The 27,388-nt window shown below is 33.9% G+C and overlaps 3 protein-coding genes across 4 annotated transcripts; all 3 read right to left on the reverse strand.

The window, feature by feature from the left end:
• Window positions 1-168: 168 nt before the first annotated feature.
• On the reverse strand, window positions 169-25,988 carry LOC109532750. The gene is made up of 16 exons (XM_048667270.1): window positions 25,901-25,988; window positions 16,912-17,110; window positions 15,484-15,622; window positions 15,125-15,424; window positions 14,754-14,898; window positions 14,015-14,178; window positions 13,681-13,961; window positions 13,629-13,632; window positions 11,131-11,828; window positions 6,212-6,478; window positions 3,931-4,069; window positions 3,461-3,614; window positions 3,261-3,403; window positions 2,627-2,725; window positions 648-866; window positions 169-586 (listed from the first exon to the last, which is right to left on the reverse strand). Exons 2-16 carry the CDS (start codon window positions 17,097-17,099, stop codon window positions 272-274), a joined length of 3,255 nt encoding a protein of 1,084 aa, XP_048523227.1. The 5' UTR covers window positions 17,100-17,110; window positions 25,901-25,988; the 3' UTR covers window positions 169-271.
• On the reverse strand, window positions 11,075-12,950 carry LOC109532752 (uracil-DNA glycosylase). Its single transcript, XM_019897792.2, has 2 exons — window positions 12,737-12,950; window positions 11,075-11,828 (listed from the first exon to the last, which is right to left on the reverse strand). Exon 2 carries the CDS (start codon window positions 11,805-11,807, stop codon window positions 11,127-11,129), a length of 681 nt encoding a protein of 226 aa, XP_019753351.2. The 5' UTR covers window positions 11,808-11,828; window positions 12,737-12,950; the 3' UTR covers window positions 11,075-11,126.
• LOC109532749 (GPI ethanolamine phosphate transferase 1) lies at window positions 20,918-25,907 on the reverse strand. Of its 2 annotated transcripts, none has more exons than XM_048667505.1 (2): window positions 25,198-25,907; window positions 20,918-23,837 (listed from the first exon to the last, which is right to left on the reverse strand). In XM_048667505.1, exon 2 carries the CDS (start codon window positions 23,649-23,651, stop codon window positions 20,973-20,975), a length of 2,679 nt encoding a protein of 892 aa, XP_048523462.1. In that variant the 5' UTR covers window positions 23,652-23,837; window positions 25,198-25,907; the 3' UTR covers window positions 20,918-20,972. The 2 variants fall into 2 exon arrangements, with proteins under 2 accessions (XP_048523462.1, XP_019753345.2); XM_019897786.2 differs by having other exon boundaries at window positions 20,918-23,665; window positions 25,198-25,901.
• Window positions 25,989-27,388: the final 1,400 nt, after the last annotated feature.

Below are 27,388 nucleotides of genomic sequence, written 5' to 3' on the forward strand. Positions count from 1 at the left end.
CATTAGAGAATCTTCTCTCAATTTAAAGTTAAAAACGAACTCATTTACTCAGATTCTCCCGCTAAGTCGAGAGGATTAGGAAGATCTTCAAAATATGGCAATAATAGAGATTTAAAATTAAATATTTTTTATTTAATATTTATTATACTGTTACTTATTACAGATTGGTCAAAGTATGAAAGTTTTTTAATGTTACAAAGAAGCTACACTTAATATGTATAAACCTATTAAATACTTTTGTTGTCACCGGATTAATTTAGGAAGCCTCTGCCTAGTTGGATACCTTTACAAAGTTCTGTTCATCCAGGATTTTGTACTGATCCTCCCTGAAGTTCACTAGATCATCATAGAGCCGCTTCACACTTAAATCCCTCAGTTTGACTAGTACTGGGGGAATGGGAGCAGTTTGCGCATCATGAGCCAGCTCATTGTAATAAGACTGTTGATCCGGACCCATCATGTGCATTTGGCGCTTCGTGTACCCCTTCGCTTGACGATTTTCCATATCTTCTTGAGTGTGCACCCTCATTTCTTCCGCCGATGGCAGACTCATCAGCCCGTTAAGGTACTTACAGTAATACCTTGCCTGGAACCCAGATTGATTTAAATACATCTATATATTAATATTATCCAGTGAAGCCCATTACCTGTAGATCAAACATCTGGAAAGTACACACATTGAAGGGTATTCCAATGAAACACATGGTGGGCTTGTCTATGTGAATCATGTGCTTGTAGAGGGGTTGAATGTGATTATCATCGATGGAGATTTCGCAGGAATCGTGCAGGAATGGGAAGCTGTATCTGTACCCGGTACAGAAGAGTATAGCGTTGAAGCCACAACAAGTACCGTCGATAAACTCCACCTGCCATTCAATACAATTGTGGTTTTATTTATTTATTTACATTTTCCTCGAAAAAAATGATTTTCTTTTGTCTGCAATTACAGTTAAGCCGCGATTATTTATTATTCGATTTCTGCAATTACAGTTAAGCCGTTCAGACTTAATGCGATGTGAGCGCGACATCACCGCGACGCGCACCTTGATGATGGATGGTAATGGACAATGGAATTGGTACTGTATAGTGGGTGAAAACGAAATAAGGAAAATAGCCGCAGTTTTTTTACCAAGAGAAAATTGAGTCACACATTTAGGTACAAGGTAACGCCATTATGTCAAATACAATGCCACCTTTTTATGCATATCTCAGCCAAAAATTGAGTTGGTGCCCTCATTTTTACACCTGTAGAAAGAGAATTAACTAGCGGACTTAAAACTTGAAATCTAACTAAGAAAAAAATTGACATTTTTAGTCAAAAATGCGAAATTTTTGCATAATGTTTTAGTTTTACGCGGTTTTGACACAATTGGGGCTTAATTCAAAAACTATCTGAGTTAGAGCACTCTATTTTCTACAAATCGATAGATAAAATAAATGGAAACGCCATTTAGTAAGTGAAACTTGTGTTAGGCCACAAATGGACATTTTTCACATATTAAGCGATGGAGGTGAATATATTAGCAAAATGAACTGTTTTTGCCCTCATAATATTGCTTAGGCATTTTTGATACACAAAAATAACACATACAAAGAAAATGCATCGGTGAATTAAAATCATCACTTGAAAAAATTCACATCATCTGTCAACACTCGCCACAAAAAAAACAAATCAATAATTTTAACTTCCATACTTCCACGGATTGTAACAATCTGTTACAAAGACATACGATAATAACATAAAGTTTCTGTCTCGCTCGGTGGACAAGTAATAGCAAAAGAACGACAATGATTACGTCACTGCCAAAAAACTTGGGACAGATTATACGTGGTATACCACGAGATCATCGTAACTGTTGCAACACTTGCGGCGCGCTAAGTCTAAACCCGGCATTAGTCAATTGTGTAACGATGGATGGGCAGGCAAAACGCTGCGCCAATCGCTCCCTTAAAATGAAAAAAAAATCGGGTTTTTTCGATTTTAGAGCGGAAAATTGTTGAATTTCCTAGATAGTAAATTTTCCTCCATCGCAATGTGGTTTTTTCCCGACCGATAGTGCGAATTTAATAACACAACGGATTTTTTAAAGTTGAACATTTTTCTGACGTTTTCTAACAAGTTTGCACAAACATTTGTCATGCCACCAGCCAATATTTATGAAATTAATTGTGCGGGTGTGAAGTGTTGAAGACATTTTGGAGTTTTCCTCAGCGTTTTGCGGACTTTGTCACAGTGGAATGGACTATTTGAACACAGAAATGCACAACTCTATCATAGGAAATTGCACAGAATCTGTCCTTTCCATGTACAAGGTAAACTAGATGTCTAAATAAGGTGTATGTAAACGAACGCAAGTTACCAAGACAAAAATTCCATAAAAACCTCCAGCGCCTAAATCAGAGTTTATTTGTCGAGCCTTGAATCAACTGGAAACTCACGAAATCAATGGCGCATGAACTTCTTATAAAAAATTCCTCAATATTCAATCCAGAGCGGGTCAATTTAATCGAATAATAAGTTGATCATTTTTTAAGAACAATTTAGTGCTGATTTTTAAATCAACGTTCGTCTTATCGAAAGAAACATAATTCTGAACACATATATGATTCAAATTCAATACTTTACCTTGTCGAAGTCCAGAATACGTTTAATGTCGGGTCTAATTTCCACATTGGCTGGATACTGGGTTTTAATGGGTTCGGCTACTCGGTGACTGAGCACAACCTGCAAGGAAACGATTTCTTATGATTAACGGTTTTAAATTTCATCACCACAAAGTAAGAGCAAAACTTCCAAAGGAGTGAAAATATTCATATACAGAGTGTCCCAACTGTTGAACATGCTAGAGCGTATAGAGGATCTGAAAATAAGGCCAGTGCTTCATTTTTTTCTAATTTGACTTCCTTATGAAATTATGGGTCTAGATATGGATAAAACAACCTGCTTTATATATTAAGTTTTACTTAATAATTTTTTTCAAATTTACTCACCATTAGATTTGTACTTATTATAGAAGTATTTTTTCGCAAAAAAAATTCACGGACCCCCAAATAAACCGTTTAATAATTAAGAATAGTTAGTTTTTCATCTTGTCACTTTGAAGACATATACTTTTTCATAAGGAAGCCAGATCATAAAAAAATTATACGAAGTACTGGCTTTATTTTCAGGTCTTCTGTTCGCCCTGATCATCATAATTGACCAACAATTTCGGGACACCCTGTATCTATAGGGGCGGGTTCTTAATAAGATTACTTACGTAATCGGCTACTGAAGAAATGTGCAGAGTCAGATCAAGTCCTGATGGTCCCGCTCCCACTACAAGCACTTTTTGTCCTCTGAACCGTTCGGGGTCCCTATAATTGTGACTGTGCTCTATGGTGCCGGCAAAAAGCTCTTGACCTGTAATTATTGATCATTTGAAGGCTCTGATGCTTAAAAAAACTCATAATAACCCACCTGGTATGCTGGGCGTTATTGGGTCATTATAGTGACCATTGCAGATCATTACAGAATCATACAAGTTGACGAATATTTGTCCAGTCGGTTTGTCCACGCAAGTTATTTTCCATTGATTGTCTACGGGGCGCACATCCATTACCATCGTGTTACACTAGTGAGATAAAAGACAGAAAAGTCAGTTGCGTAAATATGTAATTTAAGGCAACAGTTGGGTAAATTATTGTTGATTTATCGAATTTAACAGCGTTTAATCAAAAGCTGTCCGTTCAAAGTATGTCGAACGATTGTGTTGCTATTGTGCTGTGTGGGTGTTTGTTTCTATCAATTTCTTCAAAGTCAATTTTTTACAAATTCTGTTAATTTCAAATGTCCTTATAAAGGATCCCTTATTATTTCTACCTGACAACCTTCTTTATACGCCAGTTTTTAAATTGGAAACAATTATAAAAAATTTAGTTAATATGTACCTTGATATATTTTTTCAACCCAAAGTTTTCGGCGTAGAGATTGAGAAAATCGAGTATTTCCGCTTGGGTTAAGTAGGATTTTTTTTGTTCCGGTATGGGAAAGTCCGGATAACCCATCACTTCCTTCGGCARGTTGGTTCTGAAAGTAAAAACCCTAAATAAAATATCCAGAAGATAGAAGATTATAGAATAATTTTTATCACGCGACTTGATTTGGTCGAGAAGTAGCATAAATAGGGGATTTACTTTTTTTCATCTTTATTTAACGTTAGGTGCCCTGCATATTCTRTTGCACTAGCAATAATCAATACAGCAAAAATGTTAATTTCTRTTTCGTTGTAAATAATTAAAATAGCAGAAARAAACGATGGTAACAATTAATTTAAGCATATCAAACCGGAGACGCAGGTTGATACAGTTCTATGATTAATTTTTTTTATATTATTTTAATATTAGTTGTGTTAAGTTTTTGTGAATCAAACAAATTAAAAATTTATATTGCTATCSCATCAACTGAATCATTTTTTTAATTATTAATTTGTAATGGTTTACAACTCGTTRCATAACAATTATCGTTATTTGAATAGTAAATATTTCTGCTTTCATGTAAGATACGTGCGGGCGTCTTGGATAAAACAAGTCGAGTATATTTTCAAGACGTTCGGCGGCCTTTTCCAAATACTAATTATCGATAAAAATTTAACAATCTCATTCATTTTTAATTACACATGCTCTAATCCGAAGTGCCTTTGTTGTAATGTAAAATATTATTTGCTAAATTCTTATCGGCAGACATGTTTTCCGAATGATATTATTTGTGCATTTTTTCAGTTTAATCTCATTACACAATTATTGTTCGATAATTGGAGTTGAACAGTTGTTATGTAGATTTGTGGATTAATGTTGAAATAAGACAAAACGCTCGATTTAAAATACTTGATTTGATTAAGTCACTAATAAATTAACGGAGCAATAAGTCCATGACTTTTATGATAGGTAATTAAGAGCAGCAAAGTATAGATGAATAAATAACACTTAATTTAAATTATTTTCAGTGTCAAAATCATGTAATAAATGCGAAAGCTGGTTAAAGACCCGATCCTTTCCAAGGTAAATAAAAGTCCCAGAATATTCGGTTTATTTTTGCTTCATTTATCAGCAGGGTATTTTTATACTTCAATGATCTTTCAGAATCCATATGAACAGTGTGCATGAATCAAATTAAAGCGACAAATATGAATTGCCATACATTAGGAAACTTACAAGACTCTCTCACCGTTTCCAACTATTCACTTTAAATTAGTGGAAACTTTTCTGTTGGCATGTAAGAACTTCATTCAAGGCTGTAAGAAAATTTAGTCAAATTCACGCGCTTGTTTCATGAACGATGAAAATCGATGTCTCAACGTAAATAAATTTGTACTTGAAGTTGAAAACAAGAGTTTTAAATTTACTCCAGCTGCTAGGGCATGGCGCCAACAGAAAGTGCAATTATCACTTTTCAAATTGCCGCTCAAAGTAGCATTTTATAAATAATCTGATGTTAAGTTCATGAAATCAAGTGATGGTTGTTTGGCCATTTACACGATTGCAATGGCTAATGTTCGTTTATATTTAATTAAGGACTTTCTATAATATAACTAATTACTTAGTCATAGCCACATTTATTTAAAGTAGGTATAAGTTTCGAAATTACCTAACGTGTTTCTGTGGCCAGAAAACACATAGGTATGTCCGTTTCGTAAATCAGTCTTTTGAAAACATATTTCTAAACGAAAGGAAGTGAAAGTCTGCAAATGTTTCGAAGAAGGTTCGCAATCACCTAGTTTTTCTTTGACCAGAAATCCCATATATTCGTATTTTAATTAGCAGGTATTTTTAATTAACGTTTAATCTCTTCTAGGCACATCATTTTAATGGAAATAATACAGGATTTCTTATGAAGAATAAATTTTATTCAACATTGTTTTTTATTAATTAGTTTAAGAAATATTGATCACTTTCAGGAATTGGAAATAATTTTGCGATTGTACTTTAAAAGCAAAAAAATGGAATATTTAAATGTACTGATCAGGTCTTAAAAGATTCAACTATGAAAAGCGGATAAAACCTTTTTTTGAATGAGTTGAGATTTTATTTTATTTTATCATGCAGCTAAGGTCGTTTTTCAGGCAAAATCTAAGCGAAATTTTCAATTTCTGCGCTAAACCACCGCAAGATTAATCGGATATTCTATTAAACTTTACGGTTTTCGTAAAAACCCCCACGGCAAAGCACTTACCTCAATCCTTTGTACATTGCTGAATAAACCGGATATCCATATCGGTCCTTTCCAACATCGTCAGTGTAAACCCATGTGCCTCCAAGTTGGGCACCCATTTCAAAGACATCCAGATCGAATCCATAACTGGACACGTGCCGGGCAGCTGCTAGTCCAGCAGCTCCAGCTCCAATAATACCAACGCGCATTTTCGAAAAATTGTTTGAAAAAAATCGACGAAACAAAGTCTTAACAAATTCAACTGAAGTCGATATTGCGATGAGCGTTCAGCGAAAGTCACTGATTGAATGAGTAGAGCAACACAGTGGCGTATTGGGTTTTATTTCATGGGGAGGTGATTAGCTGTTGGTATTTATGATAGTGCCAAGAAGTAATTGGAATGCTGATAAACAATGTGATTTGCTTATTAGAAATAATTAATTCCGCTTGACATGTTTAAGAAAATATGTAGCAAAAAGAATTGGAATTTTGCTTGATAAAAGTTGATAGCATTTTTAAAACCACTTGGGATTATACCAGAAGAACTAAATTTATTTATTTCAACTGTAAAAGACTTGGCGTTTCTAAAACCTACCTAGTTTTAATTTAAATATAAAAAGTACAACTTCTTAAGGGATCTTTCCCGATAAACAATTTGTTTAATTGATTTCTGTACCTATACCTTTTTTCTCCGTATAGTTTTTGCAGTTAGCAGTTACGTAACATACGAAATAATGTGACTATTTTAATTACTTCCTTAGATGTTTACGCAAAAAAAATTATTAATAATTCTTCTCAATAACGTTTATATTCGGATACGAAGTATATCAGGTTTTACTTGAGATATGGCTTTTGACCCTTAAACATCATCAGCTTAAATTAAAATTAGACCGCCGGTCTGTCTGTTATAACCACTATAATTTATTATAAGTTATCTAATTGCAAACTTTCCCGCATCATCAAAAACTTTTTAAATTTTTTTCAATTATGGCTTGTATCAAGGTTCTGCGAAGGTCTGTTTGATGGAAAAATTGATAAAAATATTTTGAGGTTTGAGTGTAAACTGAGTGTAGCAACTTTCAACAAAGTAAAAATAATCAGCGTTAAATCGTTGCTTGTTTCCGATTTTCCGGGTTTCTTGAAAAATATTTACAGATGCTAAATGGTTGAGTATTTAAAGATTTACTTGCAGTTCAGACGTTTTGAGGTGATTGCCAAGAATGAGCTTTTAGCATGCACCTATATTTCTATTCTATTACATATTAGATTTTGCATTTTATTTTAGTGTGTATAACGTTGGATGAAAAACGCGAAAAGTTGTAAAAATATCAGTTATTCTAAGATTTTTTTTCAAAACACTTATTTTTGGTTTTAAATCAGATTTATGCTATTTTCTTTATTTTGTTAAATACATTGAGGTGTTCTTTTATTTTATTAGAATTTAACAGTCACTATGTTTGAGTGCGCTTAATAGCGCCATTTAAAAAAATGTGTTATGTGTTCTGCAAGGTGGAATCGCTTTGAATTAATCTTTACATTTACTCTCCTAAATGGATATTCATATTTAATCAGCATCTGCCACAGCAAATTTAATTTAATTAACTTGAAAATGTGCCTACTCCTGTACGGTTTTTTTCTTTTCTTTTAACTCTCTTATTTGAAGTAAAACTGGCCAAATTAGATAAATATGTAATAAACATTACAGAAAATCAAACATATTTTTTCAAGTACATACATATGAAAGATGATATTTTCTATTTTGATTGATTAAAGGCTTTAAATTGGTCAATTAATCAGCTATATGCACATACATAACTTCGGTAAAGTACGCAATTTCGTACAGATATTTGGTCTGGGAGTTAATTGTAATTAACTCAATTTACTTAAAATTCCAAAAATAACCGCGTTTATTTTTTAGACAGGTGTTTTACTACTCTCAGACTACGAATGTTGCATCATGTAAACATACACACACGTTCACATCTGATGCAACAAATCGCAAAACTACTCCAGCATATTTTGAGTTTGAGTGTCGTATTTATGGACCTGTCTGATGTGGGTTTCGTATGTAAGTGTAATAAAATACTTTCGGGTCACTGATTGAACTTGCCATTATTGATCACTGCCCTTGGAACTATGTGGATCCGGTCCAAATCACTGAAGAAACTTGAAAACATTTTTTTTGCATTTTTGATAGACACATATCTAGTTACTGGAATAGTACGTAACATTTTCGGGTTAACAAAAGCTAAAAAACAGGTAATTTGGAAAAAAGTTATCTGGAATAAAAATCTAAAACCAAAAGATCGAACCGATCAAAGAACAAGCGGGATCAACTTTATCGAGCGTTAGAAGGATAAGTGAAAATGCTTCAAATTTAATTTAAAGAATGTCTGCAATGACAATTGTTGCACAGTTTTCAGAAGCATAAAAACGTCTTTTATCAACAATTTTTTGTAGCTTATTTTAACAAATAATTTGTTATAAACATTTAACAGCATAAAAGCAAAGCGAAAAAATTGCTTGGCTCTAATCCGAAAGAGGATTGTGAGTTGTAACGGGAACTTTTAGAAAATACATTTCAAAACGTATAATTTCTGAAGAAAATTTGAAAATTTGTCAACAGATTTTTAATAATTTCGAGAAAGTTTGTGCAAATGTAATCCAGCTAAACTGAAGAATAAATCTTAATCTTACTTTGAAAACGAGTATTTTTATACGTTTTTCTAAATGTTATTTTATTTCGTAGTTGGTAGAATTTTGGGCCATCCTGTAAATTGGTGCAAAATGAATGAATATTTTTAGTATTTTTAGTTTCAATTCCAGTTCTCGAATGCGCCTTTAAAAAATCATTAGTTAATAGACCGCTTAGTATTTATCAATAATCTGAATTAGTTTGTTAAGTGTGTTATCATTTGTGTGCTAGAAATGTTTTAAGTTTCTGGAACAATCCGGATTGAAGCGATTCTACAGGTCACGAAATCATCAATCGGATTTGGTTCAATAGTGGAATGACAAGGAGTAAATATTTACATTTTTACACACGGAGTCCTCAGTTTTTTTTTAAATGTATTTTTATACATATACCGAAAATAAACCGAGATTAGTCTTTCTGCAAAAAATGTATTCAAAAAGAACTGCTTATTCTGATTATAAAATATAAAATCCGAATACATCAAAGATAAATAATTTCGAAACGAATTTCTTAAATACGCATTTTTGACGATAAACTATTCAAAGTTCTACAAAATTATGTCAATTCGTGAATGGAAATATAATGAGTAAATTATGCGCAAATAGCGGCTATTAAGGTTGAGAATGACACCAAATTCCGTAATATTTTTAGCAAAATAGTGTAGTGTTGCTTCCATGATAATTGAGTTATGCTGGATTGCTTAATAATAAAGCAACTTACATTTGCTTTTTTCGAAATATAGAAATATTCATCCAGTTTGTTCAAGGTTTATTGCATTATTGGACGTTTATCAATGCATATTGAGAGAGGACAATTTAATTTAGGAATAAGTCACAGAGTGATTTAAAAAAATATTTGAAATATTCTAGGTAGAATTTTGTGCCGCGCATTTACTGAGTGTTATTTTCAATTATTTTAATAGTTATTTATTTTGTCGCAAATTTTCCCCAAAAACGTTTTGCTGAACAGCAATTATCTGTTATTTGTGTTCTATTCACGCGTTTATAACTGTTTTTTTTTCGCAATTTCAAGCTATTGCATGTTTTATAGACAATGACGTCGATATAAAGTTTACAGATGATGAAAATATTTGCAAGATCGTTGCAAACGCGAATGTTGACGATCTTGAACCTGTTTTGTTGATCTTTTTCAGAAGGGCAATAAATAAGGAAGCCGGCGATAAATAGCCATATATAATTATGTGGTTTGTCATCAGAGCCTTGACGATTTCTTTGTGTTGATGAACTCATTAACATCAAAAGTCCCATTTTTGTGCAACAACTATTTCAATTATTCATTTATGCTTTTGCCATACAAAGCCATTTTTTACATTTTGTTACCACTTTATGAAGTTGAATTACTGAAAACCACCTTTCAAATTTCGGCAAATTTTCGGAATAGTAGAAAAGTCAGTCACGTGATTTGTATGATCGAGTTACTACGCTAATGGTGAAATAGTAAGCATTAATACTTCAAGTCGTTTTCAAAATATCGTCAGATCTTGAAGTTTTTTTTAAGATTAAAAGACATATAACAGACTGCGTTTGAAACGCACACAAAATCAAATTCAGTCTCTACTCAAATGCATCTTGTACATGGTTGAAAATACCGATTAATTTGACTTGAAAAAATCTACATTTACTGGCCCATTTTATGCAAAAAATAATTTAAATAACACTTCGTATATTTCTTAAGCATCTCGCATACTTTCCCGAATACGTTAAATGTACCCTGTTTGCAGATTTCATCGTTATTTGGACAAGAAAAATAAAGCACCCTTGAAACGAATTCGCCCACCGCATTGTGGAACAAGCGAACTAATATTTTAAACTTTCTTACTATTTAATTCCATTCAAATATCAACCGTAATCAATAACAACAGTAATGATGTAAAAAATGACTGCGCCTTCAACTGTTTAGTTTTTAAATTTTTGTCTTGTTCATCTCTCTGTATGTAATTGCGATGTATTTCGTATCGTTCCTTTTAATTGAGGTCGGTTTAGGTTTACTCTTCTTCCATATTGACCGAAGAACTTTCACCATTTGGTTAAGATGCGGTTACATTTTGCACTTGTCCACAACTCTCATTAATACAAACTTGGTAGAGATATCGTCTAAAGACTGTCCCAATGAAAAGCTAATTTAGATGATCCGTTGGAATGGAAGATTTTTAGTCAAATTCATTCAGGTCTTTTATGAATATTTATTTAAAATACATAACATATCCTGCCTGGCAAACAGTTACATTTCGGCAGGTAGATACCAGTCAATTGGTTTTTTGCCTTGGTCTTCTAGCAATGAATTGGTTGTAGAAAAATGCTTACACCCTAAAAAGCCGCGATGAGCGGATAATGGAGAGGGATGTGGCGCCTTGAGGACATGGTGTTTCTTCGGGTCGATTATCGCTGTTTTTTTGTGCGCATCGGCGCCCCATAGCAGGAACACTATTCCCTCACCATACATACTGAGCACTTTGATCACCTTATCCGTAAACTTCTCCCAACCCCGATTGGCGTGAGACTTCGCCTTGCCCTTCTGTACCGTTAGAACCGTGTTGAGTAACAACACTCCCTGTTCCGCCCATTTTTGCAGATGTCCGTGTTTTGGTATCGTAAAGTTGCTAATGGCAGGATCACTCTCTAGTTCTTTGTAAATATTCTTCAAGGAGGGCGGAATTTTCTCGCTTGGCTTAACAGAAAATGAGAGACCGTGTGCCTGGTTGGGGCCATGATAGGGATCCTGACCGAGAATTACGACTTTAACCGCTTTCAGTTCGGTGCAAAAGGCATTGAAAACGTCTTCGTCTGGTGGATAGATGGTAATTCCGGACGCACGCTCTTTGGCCACAAACTCCAAAACGTTGTTAAAGTAGGGCTGGTTTTCCTCTTCTGCGAGTTCTTTCCACGTTAGAGCTTGCGTCATTTTATATGAATAATCTACGTCCTAAAAAGTGTTTAATGGAAATCAAAAATATAGGAGCACGATTCAAAGATGTTCAATCCGTTTGAAAAATTTCATTATCGCTTGTGCTGCTACCGGCTTACAGCGATTTAGTGAGAATTTGCGGCTTTCTTTGATCATAGGACATATTTGCTGCTCGAAGTAATCAAACGCCAAATTTTTTTAGATAAAATATATTAATGTTTTTTAACATACAATTTAAGGAGTCGTAGTTTGTGAAAACATTCGGACACTGGGCTTATTGAGGTTGATCAAATTTTTCAATTTCCGGTAACTACAATAAAGCTTCATTTTTATTTAAATAACATTATACTGGGTGTTTTGTTTGAAATAAGACAGTTATAGCCAACTTCCTGTATAACCGTTCGAATCAATCAAAATTTGGTGTAATTATAACAATTGTTCTTTGTAGTGTTTTTTGTTGAAATGCGGATTTTGACCACTTTTTACTCATTAAAATTCATTAATTCATTCAAAATTAACATTTTATGGATGTATTGTCAAATTTCCGTTTTGGAGGAATTGTTACGCAGCTAACAATATTTAAAACACCAGCCATTAACCAATACTAAACCAAACTAAGGGAAACAAAAAAACTAAATCTGAAATGTGCATGTCAATTTATCCATTTTTTTCAATTTACGTTATTGTGGAACAACCATGTATCTGAAAGACTATTAACTTTTAAGTGTTTTCTTGGGCAGAATTAGCAATTTAAAAATGCTGAAAAGTGACGGTTATTTTGAACCAAGTTGGAAAAGAGACAGTAGGAAAACGTCTATTTACAAACTTATTAAAACGTCCTTATTTGTCTTCGTACATTAAACCACAGACTACTCACTATTCCGTTGGTTAACCGAAGTATTAGCTTGATACACTCTTGTACTTGCCTTATCTTATCTTCAGTACTTCGCGTTAACAGTATTCTGTCACTAACTCCTAGTGAAACTTTGTGGGTTTTTCAATGGCAACATTCAACTTTCTGAAGAAACAACAGAGTAGCGGTGCAGATAGTCAAAGAACACGCGATTTTCTTAGGTTATAGTCCTTATGTCGGCTAGTGTCATCACAGATCACAGTGTGTCTGTGATATCCTGATCCTCTGTGATCTGTGACTGTCATTTAGTAGCTGATAATTGGTACTCCGTTAAAACTGGCCGTTTGTTCTAAATATTCCTGCTTGGGGCAATTTATCATTTATTTTCGTTTATTTCTGTTGCTCTTGTTTTCTATTTTTTGCTTAGTGCTTTTTTATGTTAATTAGCTTATATCTATTATGTATACGTACGATTAATGCTTAGGTTCTGTTACATTTGGTTAATGTAGTTCTTTATGATAAGGTTTAGCTCGATATCTAGCTAATGTTTTAATAAGCAAATGCCAAAACATGAAGAAAAATTAAGACTGCCACTTGCTGGCTAGGATTAATTGAATCTTCGATAAAAGTATTTAATTATATATTCATTACGCTTAAAAATTAAAATTATTTAATAAAGAAAAGCTATACGGTGCAGGTATAAGTACAGGCTGATTGAGAATAATTAAATTTGACGTTAGAAAAAAGACACGCAGCTGAATTTAAACTGGGTTAACACAGAAGTAAACTAGGGCCATGCTTGGAAATTTTATTGAGAAATATAAAATCACATTGTTTATTTTGCATTTACCTACGATAAATAATGCTTTCATCACTTTCTTGTCTCCTCTAGTTCCTACTTGTACATTTAAAACGGCAAACTAAGCAACAATTTTGTAAATACAGCTAAATTATGATATACGTACAAACCTGGTAACAATGATGCATCAAACACTATAACTTTCCTAAATGTTTCACTTAATTTCAGTAAATTCTTCGTCGTTCAATATTCTATACCTTTTATCAACATTTCGATTATTGCTCAGCACCTCGTAGAGCCTATGAATTACCGGTCTAACTTTTCTGATTTTCACTGTATTTGCCAAATCTTCGAAATAAGTCCGATGTAGAGGCATCCCAATAAGGTGGACATGATGGGGCGGTACTGCTTTTAGATGGACGTCCTTTAGTATATCTGTCACCATTTCTTCTCGGAAAAAGCGAGACGGATTTTTGATAAATTCAAGAAAGAATCGCACCTAAAACGTTTAAAGCTGTTAAGCTTTTAAAGATACCTAATTGGGATTTATACTTGAATATCGAATGTTGGAAACGGGCACACTTTGAAAGTGATCCCAATAAATCCCATTGTGGGATGATCTACGTTAACAATGTGTTTGTAGAGGTATTTTACCCAATTATCTTCTACTCGAATACCGCATTCGGGCGTAAGGAATGGGTAAGAATATTGGTAGCCTACAAATCGAAATTGGCATTTATGAAAAGCAATAAACTAAATTAAAATGAAAAAGGCTAAATCAAATCAGGTTTTCAAATAATTTATATCTCAGTAGTAGAAAGCAGAAAGTAAATTAACACTACTTTCACAGTTAGGACACTCACCTATCGTCGCTCTCTCCCTCAACTTGATTTTTTCTTAAATGCTTCGCTTCTGTGTAAATCATACCCCATTAAGCTTTTTAAGAATTTTTTAGTTGATTTTTAAATTTCAGTATTAAATTAAAGGCTCAACCGAAAGTAATTCGAAACGTATTTGTAACCACGTTGTATTCATTACTGGCTCAATATTAGAGTGTTTGTTCATCTGGTCGACTACATCTCATATACGAGAGAACGGCGTTAAATAAATTAAGAATTTTCTTAAGCATATTTCACAGTGACTTCGGAAGAAGTCTATCTTTATATGGACGTTTAGACCAACAATGTTGAGAACTGTACTAAATTAAACCTTAATCTCAATCGGTTTATACCAGACGTACCTTTTATCATTGTCCGCAGGATTAAATGTTTTTAATAATTAAGCGTTTTACCTGTGCAATATATAACGTTGTCTATTTCCTCTTCAGTTTCATCCGTAAACTTAACTTTATCCGACTCAAAGCTTTCAACAAGGGGTTTATGGATCACGTAGTTTGGTGTTTTAAAGAAAAATGTCCCTCCGTAACTAATGAAAACCTTAAACAGTGCATTTCTGCTTAATATTAAAATGCAATTTATTTTATTTTCAGTGAATCATTTCATTGTGATAACACATCGTTGATAGGCAATTTCAATGAACATTGTAGAAGCACAATGAGTTATTGTAAATAATAGTCTGTACCCTTTTTGTACTTTTTACATTGGCAATTTTTCAGTTCAAATAGTTCTTTTTTATTATTTTTGACGATTTAGTAACGCTTACTTTGTCCGCAACTTTGCCCACAAGTCTGGCTATATCAATGCCTGAAGGTCCAGCTCCAATTACAAGGACTTTTTTCCCTTCGTATGCATCAGATTTTCTATAGTTGTGGCTGTGGATTGCTTTGGAACCTAATAGTTCCATTCCTGAGATCTCAGGCAACTTTGGAACTGAATAGTTGCCGATACAAATCATAATTGCGTCAAATGTGTGGTCCGTGATTTCTTTCGTTTTGAGATTTTCTTCCTTGAACGCCCATTTATTATTTGGGAGCGGATTTACTCTGATAACGTGATGTAAAAACTGCAATTTATAGGTAAAAAAATAGTTGACGTTCATTAATTATTAAGCCATGGGAATACTTTAATGTACGGATGTAAGTTGTAGCGGTCAGCAAATCGTTCTATGTAGTTTAGAACTGTCTTCTGATCAATGAAAGATTTATCTACTTCGCTGTAAGGAAAATCTTCATATTCCATTAACTCTTTTGGAAGATTGGTCCTGAAACACCATTAAATGAGTAGCTGAAGTTGGCTATTCTTTAATTACCTGCTTTTATTATATTATCTAAATTTTTATTTAGTCTTAAAATACCTTAAATCTATTAATATGTTATTTGTTTTGTGTAAGATGTTGCATTGCTTATAAAACGATTAATACTGTATTGTTTGTTTATGTTTGATAAAGATTTTATGGTTAATGCACTAATCGCAATTATTTTTACAGTTTTCCAGTTTCATAAAATAGGCTTAAGTTACATGGGCAAAAAATTAAATGCGTGACTTGACTGTTGGGAACAAATCGACTTGTGCTTGACCACTTGAGATAATTATTGGTTTTTTTCTTTGATTCGCAGAAAAATTATATGACAAACATTTTTCTATGAATAAACAATCAAACTTTAAAAGTCTTAATAACCAGACGCTCAAAAGTTAATTTGCTTTGTTCGTAGTTCAAAAAAAAATTGATTGAAAAAGTTGATTTTTCAGAGAAAAACTCTTGAAGTTTTCGAAATTCAGCGGCCTGTAAGGTAAACTTGTTGAGAGTTGTCTGTAACTGATCTAAAACAGAATTTCATCCAATATTAAATTTTTTGGTGAATTTTATTGAGCTTTATATTATGCAGGAGGTATAAAATTTTAGGTTTTTTACTTTCTTAAAAATAAAACAGTCAGTGTTTAAAAAATGGTAGACAATGTTTAGATGATTTAATCTTATCAGACTCGCATTGTCTTAAAAATATGTTGAATAATAACTATCGCGTTCAAGCAGATAACGACAAAGGAAGCTTAAATTTCCTAATTTTCACACTGTAAAATATGTACTTTTTTAACGACAGAGTGTTCAAACATTGCATGCACAAAAATGGGACAAACTACTCCGATAATACGCCACAAGTCCATGATTTTAAAATTTCAAAATTAACTGACCTGAATTTTACGAGATTGCTTCTTCTGAAAAACAATTTCGCAAGTAGACTTATTTTGGAAATAGATTTTCAATTTATTATTACTACTATTATTATTGAAAATGCTTGCAGGTTCTCTTGCAATATTAATAGTCTAATAATAAAAAAAAATACAAAATAAAAAGCTCAATAAATGTTTTTAGTTAGTGTCATCTATTAAGTTTAGCCGCTCTTCATTTGGCTTATTCCGATAGAAGCAAATTAACTCAAATTGTTCATAAAACAAGTCCCTTAATAAATCAAGTTTTGATATAAATATTTGGCTCAGACTGGATTCAGTAGAAATCTTTTTTGGATTATTTTTCAAATTTTACTGACTTACATTAATCCTTGATACATAGAAGAATGTACGGGTAATCCATAGCTGTCCACATCTAGATCATCAGTATAATTCCAGGTTCCTCCAATTTTGTCAGTTTTCTCGAATACAACACACTCATGACCCTGTTGTAGGGAGTGTCGAAGAGCGGCCAATCCAGCCGCTCCAGCGCCCACAATTCCAATTTTCATCCTGTTAAAGCCTGTGAAAGAACCAAAAAATGTATTTCCTGTGCCGAGAAAATTCAACTAAATTCCACATTCCTTGATGGTCCCGTTAAATTCACTGCTATAAATTGTGCGGATTTGACTTTTATACGAGCAACTATGTTATCACTAAACGTAATAGATAACAGAACAGCAATGACTTTCCCAGTATTTTACGTGAAATTGAAGAGGATTAATAAATTTTAAATTTAAATTTATTAATAAATATTTTTATTATTAAAGTTAGGAATGTTTCAACCGATCAATGAAAATATACACTTAAAGAAGGGAGGAGAGACCGTTCTTCTTCCACCGTTTTCAAGAAGCGAATTGCAAGATTTTCAGATCGTTTTTTAAATTGGGGTTTTGCTTCCAGTTGATCATTCGTTCGTTATTCATGCTAAAGGTTTGCAAATGTGGTTGAAAATGAAAAATTAAAGTTCATACATATAACAAAATCTCAGTCGAAATTGGCCCACTTTGCAGGGACAATTGGGGCTCACTTGAAGAATACCCTAAAACTATGTGTTTCGTTCTTCACATTTTATGCTTCAGACTATCTTCATTAATCAGTTCTTATAACATTATTATAACAAGTATTATCTGCTCCTGGATTAATCATGTATTTGATCTATATATAAAATCAACTTTCATGTATTGTTTACTGACCGCTCTAAATCAATTACCTCAAATACAAATGTTATTCAGCCTATCTAAAAACTACCTATCTGGAATTGTGGATAAACGGTTGATTGAAAACCGCAAAAATATGTGTTGTTTGTGAAATGAATGGGAAAATGATGTTTGATCAGTCGAGGGATGAACAGACACAGACAAGCAACAGCAGGTATATTTAACTTATTATGGAACAACAAAACCGTTGTCTAGTTGAAGGTTTGGATAGGGTTATTCGGTTTTGACTCGTATATTGGACGATAAAGATTTAATTAAGCATTGACATTATCATTAACCGAAGTTTTGCCATAAATCCCTCGACGTCAGGCTAAATGATCTAGAACGATACCTGTAGAATATATGGACTACTTATACTTATTTTTTTTTAATTGGCTTCTTTTGATCATAAAATTGCGACTTTTTGCTTACTGAAAAAAATTGTTTTTGCTTAGGTATCAAAGACCAAACGTGTCTGCTTTGTGAAAATCTTATAATGTATTTTTATTGCGACACAAAATTATTATTTTTACCAACTATTTATTACATTTTAATTTTACTATCTTGAGCAGACAGTATAGTACGTACTTATCTGCCTACATATTTTTTAAAGGACACAAAAACGGCAGAGTAATTTTATTTTAATTTGAGCCTAGTATAGGTGCCTAAAATTCGCCCATTTTATCACTGGTATATTATCATTGCCGTGTGTTTTAATGATAACCTAAAAACGAAATTAATCATATGCAAAAGAAAAACTCATTCTGTAAACAGTAATAATAAGGTGCATAAACCTATCATCCGACTCAAATCACATAATTAAACTTTTATAAGCTGGCGACAATAAATACGTAGCATCTACGTGTATATCTTGAGTTTTATCTATTCCTTAATGATTTATTTTATTCGTTTTCCTATAGCGGAACTGATGATTTACGATCCTTGGTATAAATATATTTTTGTTACTTTTTTGGCAACGAAGGTCGAAATGTTATGTTAATCCAAAACATTTCGCGGCAAGAATTAGATCATGGTTTGTACCCCTGAAAAATGTTGCCTAAACAATACAAAACAGTACTTTAATATGTCCTTTAATTGTGGAGATAAATAAATAGGTATAAATCGAATTCCTTAATTTTGATAGTTTTCAGAAGTTACTGAAAAATAACTTTGCTCCTTATGCAACTAAATTTTATCAGAATGTAATTGGCTGCGTAAAAGGTGTTTTCAAAGTTAATATCCTGAGCTGACATTATTGGAATGATTACGTTCATGTGATGTGATCTATTACTTAGAATTAGTCAATTTTGATAAAGTTCTTTAGAATATTAGCAATATTTTATTTACGCGTGTTTTGAGATCTTAAGCATATGGGTCTTGGTAGCGATCACTGCTAAATGATCGAAAACTTCTACAAGTGTTTCTCTTGCTTCTTGTTAATTTATTACCACCCTTCGCTGCTTTAAAATAAATTAGCCAAAAAACAGTTTGTCATGGAATTAATTTTGTTACGCCACACTGCAAACTTTTTTCAGTGGAACAGTGACAAAATATGGCCATAAAAACTATCAATCGAGATGCAAAGCCGGTAATAACAAAATAATTTAATTTACTTGTTTTACATTATTTTACATGCTCCATTTAACAGTTGGACTTTTCAAATTTTTTTCTTAAAGTAGTACGACAAAAATTTCAAACGTTTTTTATAGATGACACTATAAAATATAATTAATTTTAATCTAATTGAAATTCTTCTGTTGAATTATTTTGAATCGAAAGTCGTTTGTCCCGCTTTTTTTATATTCTTATTGCAGTCAACTTATAGCAATGGCAAATGATATGGATCTAGAAAATGTTCATTTGCATCTGAGTGGTGGTGCATCTACAGGGTGGCCCTAAATAAGTGGCGCAACGGCAAACTGTAAATGCCTCATGAAGAAAGACATACAAGTAGAGTCTTCATCTTTCTCCCCGTGCTTTTTTTCCAAAACCATTAACTTTACCGTCATAAACCACGAGAACGTCTTTGTGTAAAATTCGTTAAAGCTTCAGTATTTGGTCTCATTTTTTGGCTGTCAAGTAACATATTCTTTAGGGGGAAAACCTTTACGATCCTCAAAGTCTGCACCAGTGGAGAAAGGTGCGAAAAAGTAGCTATTGATAGTGCTGCTATTGAAAAGCTCATTCATATAATTCAAGAGCTTCCTAAGATATTAGTAGAAATAAATTAATTTTTAACACTGCGTGTATCTCGAAATCACTGAGAAAAAATTAGAAGAGGGAAAAAGCGTTTAATTTTTCCTGCGGAACCTACAGTTTTCATTGCCACACTTATTGAAGCACTCTCTGTATATGGTCAAAAAGCATATGTATTTTGAGCTAGATGTGCATTCGGAAGAAAACTTAGGTACAATAAATATATGGGTTGTGTTTAAAAGTAAGTCTCTTTAATTGATACATTTGGATTAAATTTGCTCTTCACCGTACGTTATGAATATTAACGTTCAACCGATATATTTAACCTTTCTGATCGGTTAACCGGCTTACCGTCATAGTCTAAGAAATAATCTAGCTACTAATTGCGGTTTTAAAATATTAACTATTGTTTTTGTTATAAATACATAATGCGTTTCTTAGCGCCTTCAATATAGCAAATATCTGATAGTAGCGGATGCTACTACTGTTGTTCGCCTCTTCACACGAAGATGTCCGATAGCAAATTGTATGTAGGTACAGTTAAAAATCGGGAAGGTATTAGCGAGGAACTTAAGTTGGTAACGGTAAACCGGAGAATAAATTCGCCTGGAACGGCATTGTATCTGAGTCGTGTACTTCAGAATACGAAATTAATTCAAGAAAAAGGTTCAGAGCGCCTTGTTTCCGAGTTCGTATTTCAAATTATCACCACATCGGACATGAACAACACCTGCTTGCCATGCGAGGTGTGAACGTGCCTCCTTTGCTCGTTCTTTGCATGTCCGGGGGTACCATCTGATAACTCTTGTAAACGTACTGCTTTAGAATGTACCATCTTGTGAACTAGTAAACGACTTATCGTGGACTGGCACTTGAACTTTAAAATTGGATTTAACAAAAAAAACTAGGCAATGATGGCATAATAAAACACAAAGTTAAAACAAATATATATTAAACGCAGAAATGAGTATAAATAACTATAAAACAAAATCAGTCAGAAAGGGCATACTTGGAAGTGGTTAATAAATGAGCCAGACCATACAAGCCCAGCAAAATGGTAACAAATCCTTCCATGATGATAAAATGGGAGAGACTTGAGCCGATGTCCATCCATGAGCCAACGTTGGTAATGAAATATAAAAACTGCAAAACCATGAGATCGGAAAATACGAGAATAATGCAAAACATCTGCAAAATGTTTTCCTTTCCAATGGCATTAATAGCCCGGAACACGCAGCAAGTGAACAGGAAAGGTACTATGATTTTCATTATGATCAACCCCATCATCTTAAAGGGGCTGAATACTGTCAAAAAGGTTCGCACCCACATGGGATCGAAAGAGTTCAAGCTGGCAATATTCCCAGTTCCAAAAAAGCCCAGAAAAATAAACACCATGAAAAGGAAAGCTCTGCGAAACATGTCTGAAGTGACTCGTTCTTTACTTCGATATTCAGCAAAACTCACATAATAAATTAAATTTTCGGAATCATTGGCATTGAAAAACTTGCTTTCAATGAGCAGCCAGTTGCAGAGGATGGCAACATGTATGGCTAAGAAAAATGCTTCAAAGTTGGTAGACACCAGCAAGTAAAAGGGAGCAAACCCGAAAAATGTGGCAATCAACCGCACTCCAATAAAAGTGCTGGTAAATGGAATCAGAGAAATTGGCAAAATGGATAAAACCCAGGAAACATGTTTTAGTGGTGAATTTAGTCCCACTAATTCATATTCCAGAGAAATACTGTAAATACTGGCGACGACAACACATAATAGTTGCAAGAAAAATATTCCATAGCGGATATTGATATTCCGGAACTGATGTTGCACTTTGAGCCTGAAGTACATTTCGTAGAACAACAAGACCCAAGAAGCCGACCCCAAGAAGTACATTGGAATACTGAAGCTGGTTTTCATTACGGGAAATAGAGGAAATATTGCCAGAAGCCCACATAACCCTAGCCAAAGAACTTTGTCTCGTCGGCTAGCAAACTTTCCAAAAGACAATATCCAGAATCCAATGAGAATAGCCAACACAGAAAAGGAGAATCTTTTGAAGAATCCGTAGATCATTAGCTCGATCCCAATGACGTAAACTGAAAGAGTAAAAAAGTTGGTGGTTTTCAACTGCTTAAAAATATGTAGTACTTTGCGAAGATCGAGAAGCAAGCTGAATATCACAAATGGAAAGGAGAAATAAATATAGTAGGATAAGGGATATTTTTGTGCGTAGCACAGTGCTATAGGGACCAGATTCAGAAGTGTCGCAACACTTCGGTTAATTTGTAAATTCCTTTTAAGGGATTGTTTATCTAAGACACATGTCCCCAGGAATAGGATCCATCCAATAAATCCCAACGAAACAAAAACCAGCAAAGGGTACTGGTAGTAGTTATGGTAGTAATCCAATCCGGGTAATAGAATGTCTAGGAACTGCCTACATTCATCTATTAACACCTGAAATTTCTCACTTTTGAGTAGTCCTGCTAGAAACGCCAATTTCTCCTCAATCACCTCGGAAGTCAGTCCTTTGTATGGTAAAAACACTAAGGCGTTGGCTTCAGTGCGTAGCCTTTTGATGTTGAACAATTCCAGCAGTTGGAGCATATTAGAAAATTGAATTTCCGCTAAAGACTGAATCGGTAAATCCAGATAGTCCAGCGGAATCTCCCCTAACGAGTTGCTAGGGATGTTGATGCCAATTAATGAGGCTAAAAATGGAGCTATGTCGATTTGTTTCACATCGCGTTTCTTAGAACTTCTGTTTATTCCTGCGCCCCAAGCTACAAATATGGTTTCAGTTTCGTGTGCAGATCCTGTCCCATGCGATCCCCAGTCCGTCATTCCATGATCAGCCGTAAACACAAAGGCAGTTTTATCATCGTTGAAAGCAGTAGTAAATAACTGAGATATAGTTTTTACTTTTTCGTCTACAAACTGGATGTTTTCAACGTACTCTTTGGAATGGGGCTTGAAACCGTGTCCTGCCGTGTCAATGCCGAGTAAATGTAAGAAAAATACGTTTCCACCAGCGTCGAAGAAGTCACACTCGCTGGTTTGATTTTCGCACATTTTCGACTTCCACTCTAAGAATTTTTCCACTTCATTGAACACCCATAAGTCCAGAGCCCTAGAGTCTTTTTCTCCAAAATCTTCCAAGTCCGCACTATAACTGCTCATGTGAATATGGCTTAGATTATCGTGTTTGAAGACATTCAAGATATCTGGACTGCCCCAACACCAAGCACTCGAACTTTGGTTAATAACGGAATCGAAATTCACAGGATTCGCTTTCCAGCCCTTTAGAATGGCGCTGGGATCTTCATAAATTCCGGCCAGTAGCGCCACATGACCAGGACGTGATTCAGTAGGCACTCTAGTATGAGCTACGCCCCATGAGCCCTTACTTTCCAGAACAGTTTTGAGAAAAGGAATTCTTTCCATGTTCTTATCCAAGACTGCTTCGGCCCTTAAACCATCCGCCACAAAAATGACGATTCGTTTTGCAGGCGGGTTTCGTGTCGATCTAATGAACCTCATGCCCTGATCTAAAGGGCTTGAAAAATATATGTCGAAGACCGCGAAAAGCAGCAGGGCATGAACGGCCAGACCCAAAATAACAATTTGGTACTTCTTCGATTTGTTGGTGTTCCGGTCTTCATCGTGTCCCATTTCAGGTTCCCTCGCTGGAACAAATAAAACTGGGTAAAGCTCCAAATGGCAGACGTATCAGTTGACTAATGTTTTGTCAAGTTGTATGTAGTGGTATTAAATCAGGTAAAACTGCTCGTTCCGACTGTCTCTATTATTTCAGTCTAGAGTATCGGAAATTTGTGTTGGCACAAGTAGCACACACGTCTGGAATTAAAACTTTCGCTTAAAACACAGTTTCGTAAATTGTGGAAAATATACAGCAAATACAGCAGGATTTTACTGTATTAATTTTCAACGTTGACTTATACGTTTTGAAAAAATAGTACCGCATTGTGAATTGCGCTGACAAACACTCTGTCTTCTCTACAAAGAATTACAGAAAATTGCAGAAAAATTACAAAAACTGCTGAAATTTTTAATGCGAAGTAGATCAGCAATTCCTTTATTGAGTGGAATTCATTTCAAGGTTGAGTACCTAACAAATTGTTTAAAAATTCTTATCAAACTTTGGTTTTTGAAAAAATCGCGAAATTATTTGATCTGTTATTGAACAATTTGAAGGTTTTCATACAAAAGAATGTCAGAAATGAGGAAGAGAATTCATAAAAAATAGGACATTTTTTTACCGAATAGAGTAATATTTCATGTTTTAAATTGAGTCAATTCCAATTCTATCTCTCGGTAATTTGGTCTATTCATTTTCAAAAAATCCTGGCACAATTTGCTCTATTCAGTGTTTTATACAAAAACGATCTGCAAATACAAAAGTGCGAATTTTTTTAAATCCATTTAATTTCAGTTTGAGTGACAAATTTTTGATACCTTTGCGGCCCAATCTGGTCTAAGATAACAATATGTATTTTTGTGTTTTTCACCGAATAGAGTAACATTTCCTGTTTCAACCTGAGTTAATTGCAATTCTATCTTTACTCAAATTGGTTTATACAATTTCAAAAAACCGTAGCACAATTTGATCATTGTAGATATTCAGTGTTGTACACAAAAATTATCGAAAACATTAGAGAAATTGTCCCACATTTAAAAATTTTCGCACAAATAGAGTAAAAATTCATTTATTTATTAACTTCAATAAATTCCAACTCTCGATTTCATTTCAATGTTGAGTTTTTTTGAAATTTTTGATACCTTTGTGGCCCTATCTGCTCCAAGAGCACAATATTTATTCTTGTAATACCGAAAAGCAATATTTGGTTTTAAATTGCTATAATTTCAATTGATTCCACTCCTGTCTTATACGTAGATTTAAAAAAGTAACCATAATCTGTAAAAATCACAGAATGCGGTTTTGGTACAAGTGTTGCTGGTGCCTAATTTAAAGTTTGAATAAAGAATTATTATGGAAATCCGTTTTATCTTCTCCGATCTATAGTCTGTAGTTCGACGTTGAGTTCCCTGAGGGCAGCACCACGTCTTGTATCATAGGACTTGCTACTTATATATCCTTTAGAGAACGTCGTATCTTAAATAACGCTCTAAATGGAGTAGTCGAAGCAAAAGAAATTGTGCTAAAGACGTAAATTAAGTTTGCTTAAAAACCACTTACAAAGTTTTCTAATTTGGGAACGCAGCACTTCACTCTTAAACCGAAATACAATGTTAGGACATACCGATACTAGTTTATATTTAAGTGATGTGTTCTACACTAGCATTATTAATGTCTGATGGTCGAAACTGATCTTCGTTAATCTGATTACATTAAGTTTTTGCGAAATTTCGGAGCTCGCTTCTTCCACTCGGATAGATTGAGGTTCGGAACCGCAACATTCGCATTCAGCTGATTGACGCTACTAACTAAAGGCAACGTTGCCAGTAACATAACCTGTTGTTTTTTAAAGTGTCTTTTGAATTTGCTTTGGGTTATTTTATTAGTTAGTGTTGGAGTTCCTGTAGCTTAAAACAACTGTAGCTTCTAAATATTCAAATGGTTTTTATGTTAATGTGACTTCTATCGTGCCCCTGCACATTTATTAAAAGCTATTAGGTTTTCATTTGCGTTTCTGTCAACTTTTGAGCTGTTCTCCTCAAAACTTAGTTGTGCTGAAAAGGACTTTCCTGGAAAACGGTTATATCAATGCATTTAAGAATTTTTGTGTCGTGCGACAACACTGTCGTCGAGGAAGATTCGTTAAAGATGTATCTTTTTGAAGCTTCGTAAGTGTTTGCGTTCATTGAATTAGTTGCAGAAGTATAGTTTTCAATGCTGCTGCTGAGTTCAGTAAGCATTTTTATAAGTGGTTAGTGCTTACCAAAGTTTGCTTGTGACAAAAGTTCTTAGGCCTCCTACTTGTCACTTAACCTCACAAACATCTAGAAATGTACTGATTCGATAGTACTAGATTACACTGAATACACATAAGAACAATATAATTTACCCAAATAAACGAGTTTCACTTTAACGATTACTGGTACGCTCCCAAAACTCGTAAAATCCGGGAATTATGTAATCGATGGAACGTTCTGCTGTTCTATAAATTACCTACCTCGATTGACTCTAATGAGTAGGTATAATAACTTACGAGTATAATGAGTATTAAACTTTAATGATGCATGTTCCCTCGATGGTGCACATATGAAGCAGTCGCCTCAGTAGCAAGAATTTCGAATCGAAGTCGTTTTAATAACGAAAATGAGGTTTAACCTCCTAAAGTGGAAATAAATTCGCCCCTGGAGAAGAATATTTCGCAGCTCACGACGCCAAAGAAATTATAAAATCTATTCTTTGAAGATAAGGTACTTGTCTACCAGTTGATGATCGTTTTCCATGAAAACACTTTCCTATAACATCAAGCAAAACTAAATATTTTTGTGGACAATCAAAACTGACGTTGTGAAGTGAGGTATGAAATTAAGATGAGATGTTATGTGATAAATAACAAAAAAAAGTAATCGAAGATAGTGATTTGTGAGAGAGTGTTAAACGATAAGCGAGGAAGATCAAGAAGACGAAAGTGCGGACTGAACAAGGAATTGCGAAATGGGTCTTAGTGAAACACTGCGGAAAGAAGTTTGTTTTTCAAACACTTCACAAGAAAAATGAAATCCAAAGGAAATTATAATAAATGGATTGTTCAATTTACTAGGGGAGATGAGTAGGCAGAGTTGCGCTTTCAATTTAAATGCGTTATGGAATTTGCTGTTTAAATTGCATCAAACCACTTGCTTGCTGAAGAAAAGAATCTATATTTTTCGTAGAATTATCATTAACCCTGGTTGCTTACATTTTCCAAAACGGAGATTTATTTGATTCAAGTTTAGGTGATGGTTTAGGCTTCTACATGAACTTGACAAAAAATGAGCCACTGCCGAAAAGTGAAACAGGAGGTTTCCAAAGTTGACAAAAACAGTTTAACAGTTAACAGTTTAATTTTGCGATAAGAAAGTGAACAATGAGACGAACCATCAGAAGCTGAAAAATGAGTAGACAACGATTTTAAAAATGAAATGGAATAGAAAAACGTTTAGTCAGAAAGGAATATAAACAAAAAGATGAATTCGTTGATTGTCGCCAACAGAATTATATGACTCTTTATTGTGCAATCTGTTTAGATTGGCACAATCAAGAACTGAAAATCGAAAAGAAATTTAAGTTACTTTGAACCCAAGTTTTTCATAAATGACCACTTCCAAGAGTTGCTCGGTTAAGAGTGTAGTTGACACAAATCACGTTATCAGCATCTTTCGGAAACCGTCGGCAAAAAAAAATAAATTAAATTTGACTGGATCACCAACTTATG

The sequence above is a fragment of the Dendroctonus ponderosae genome, unplaced genomic scaffold (genome assembly GCF_020466585.1).
Source record: "Dendroctonus ponderosae isolate FM_Combo_2020 unplaced genomic scaffold, Dpon_F_20191213v2 Dpon_F_20191213_6, whole genome shotgun sequence".
NCBI lineage: Eukaryota > Metazoa > Arthropoda > Insecta > Coleoptera > Curculionidae > Dendroctonus > Dendroctonus ponderosae.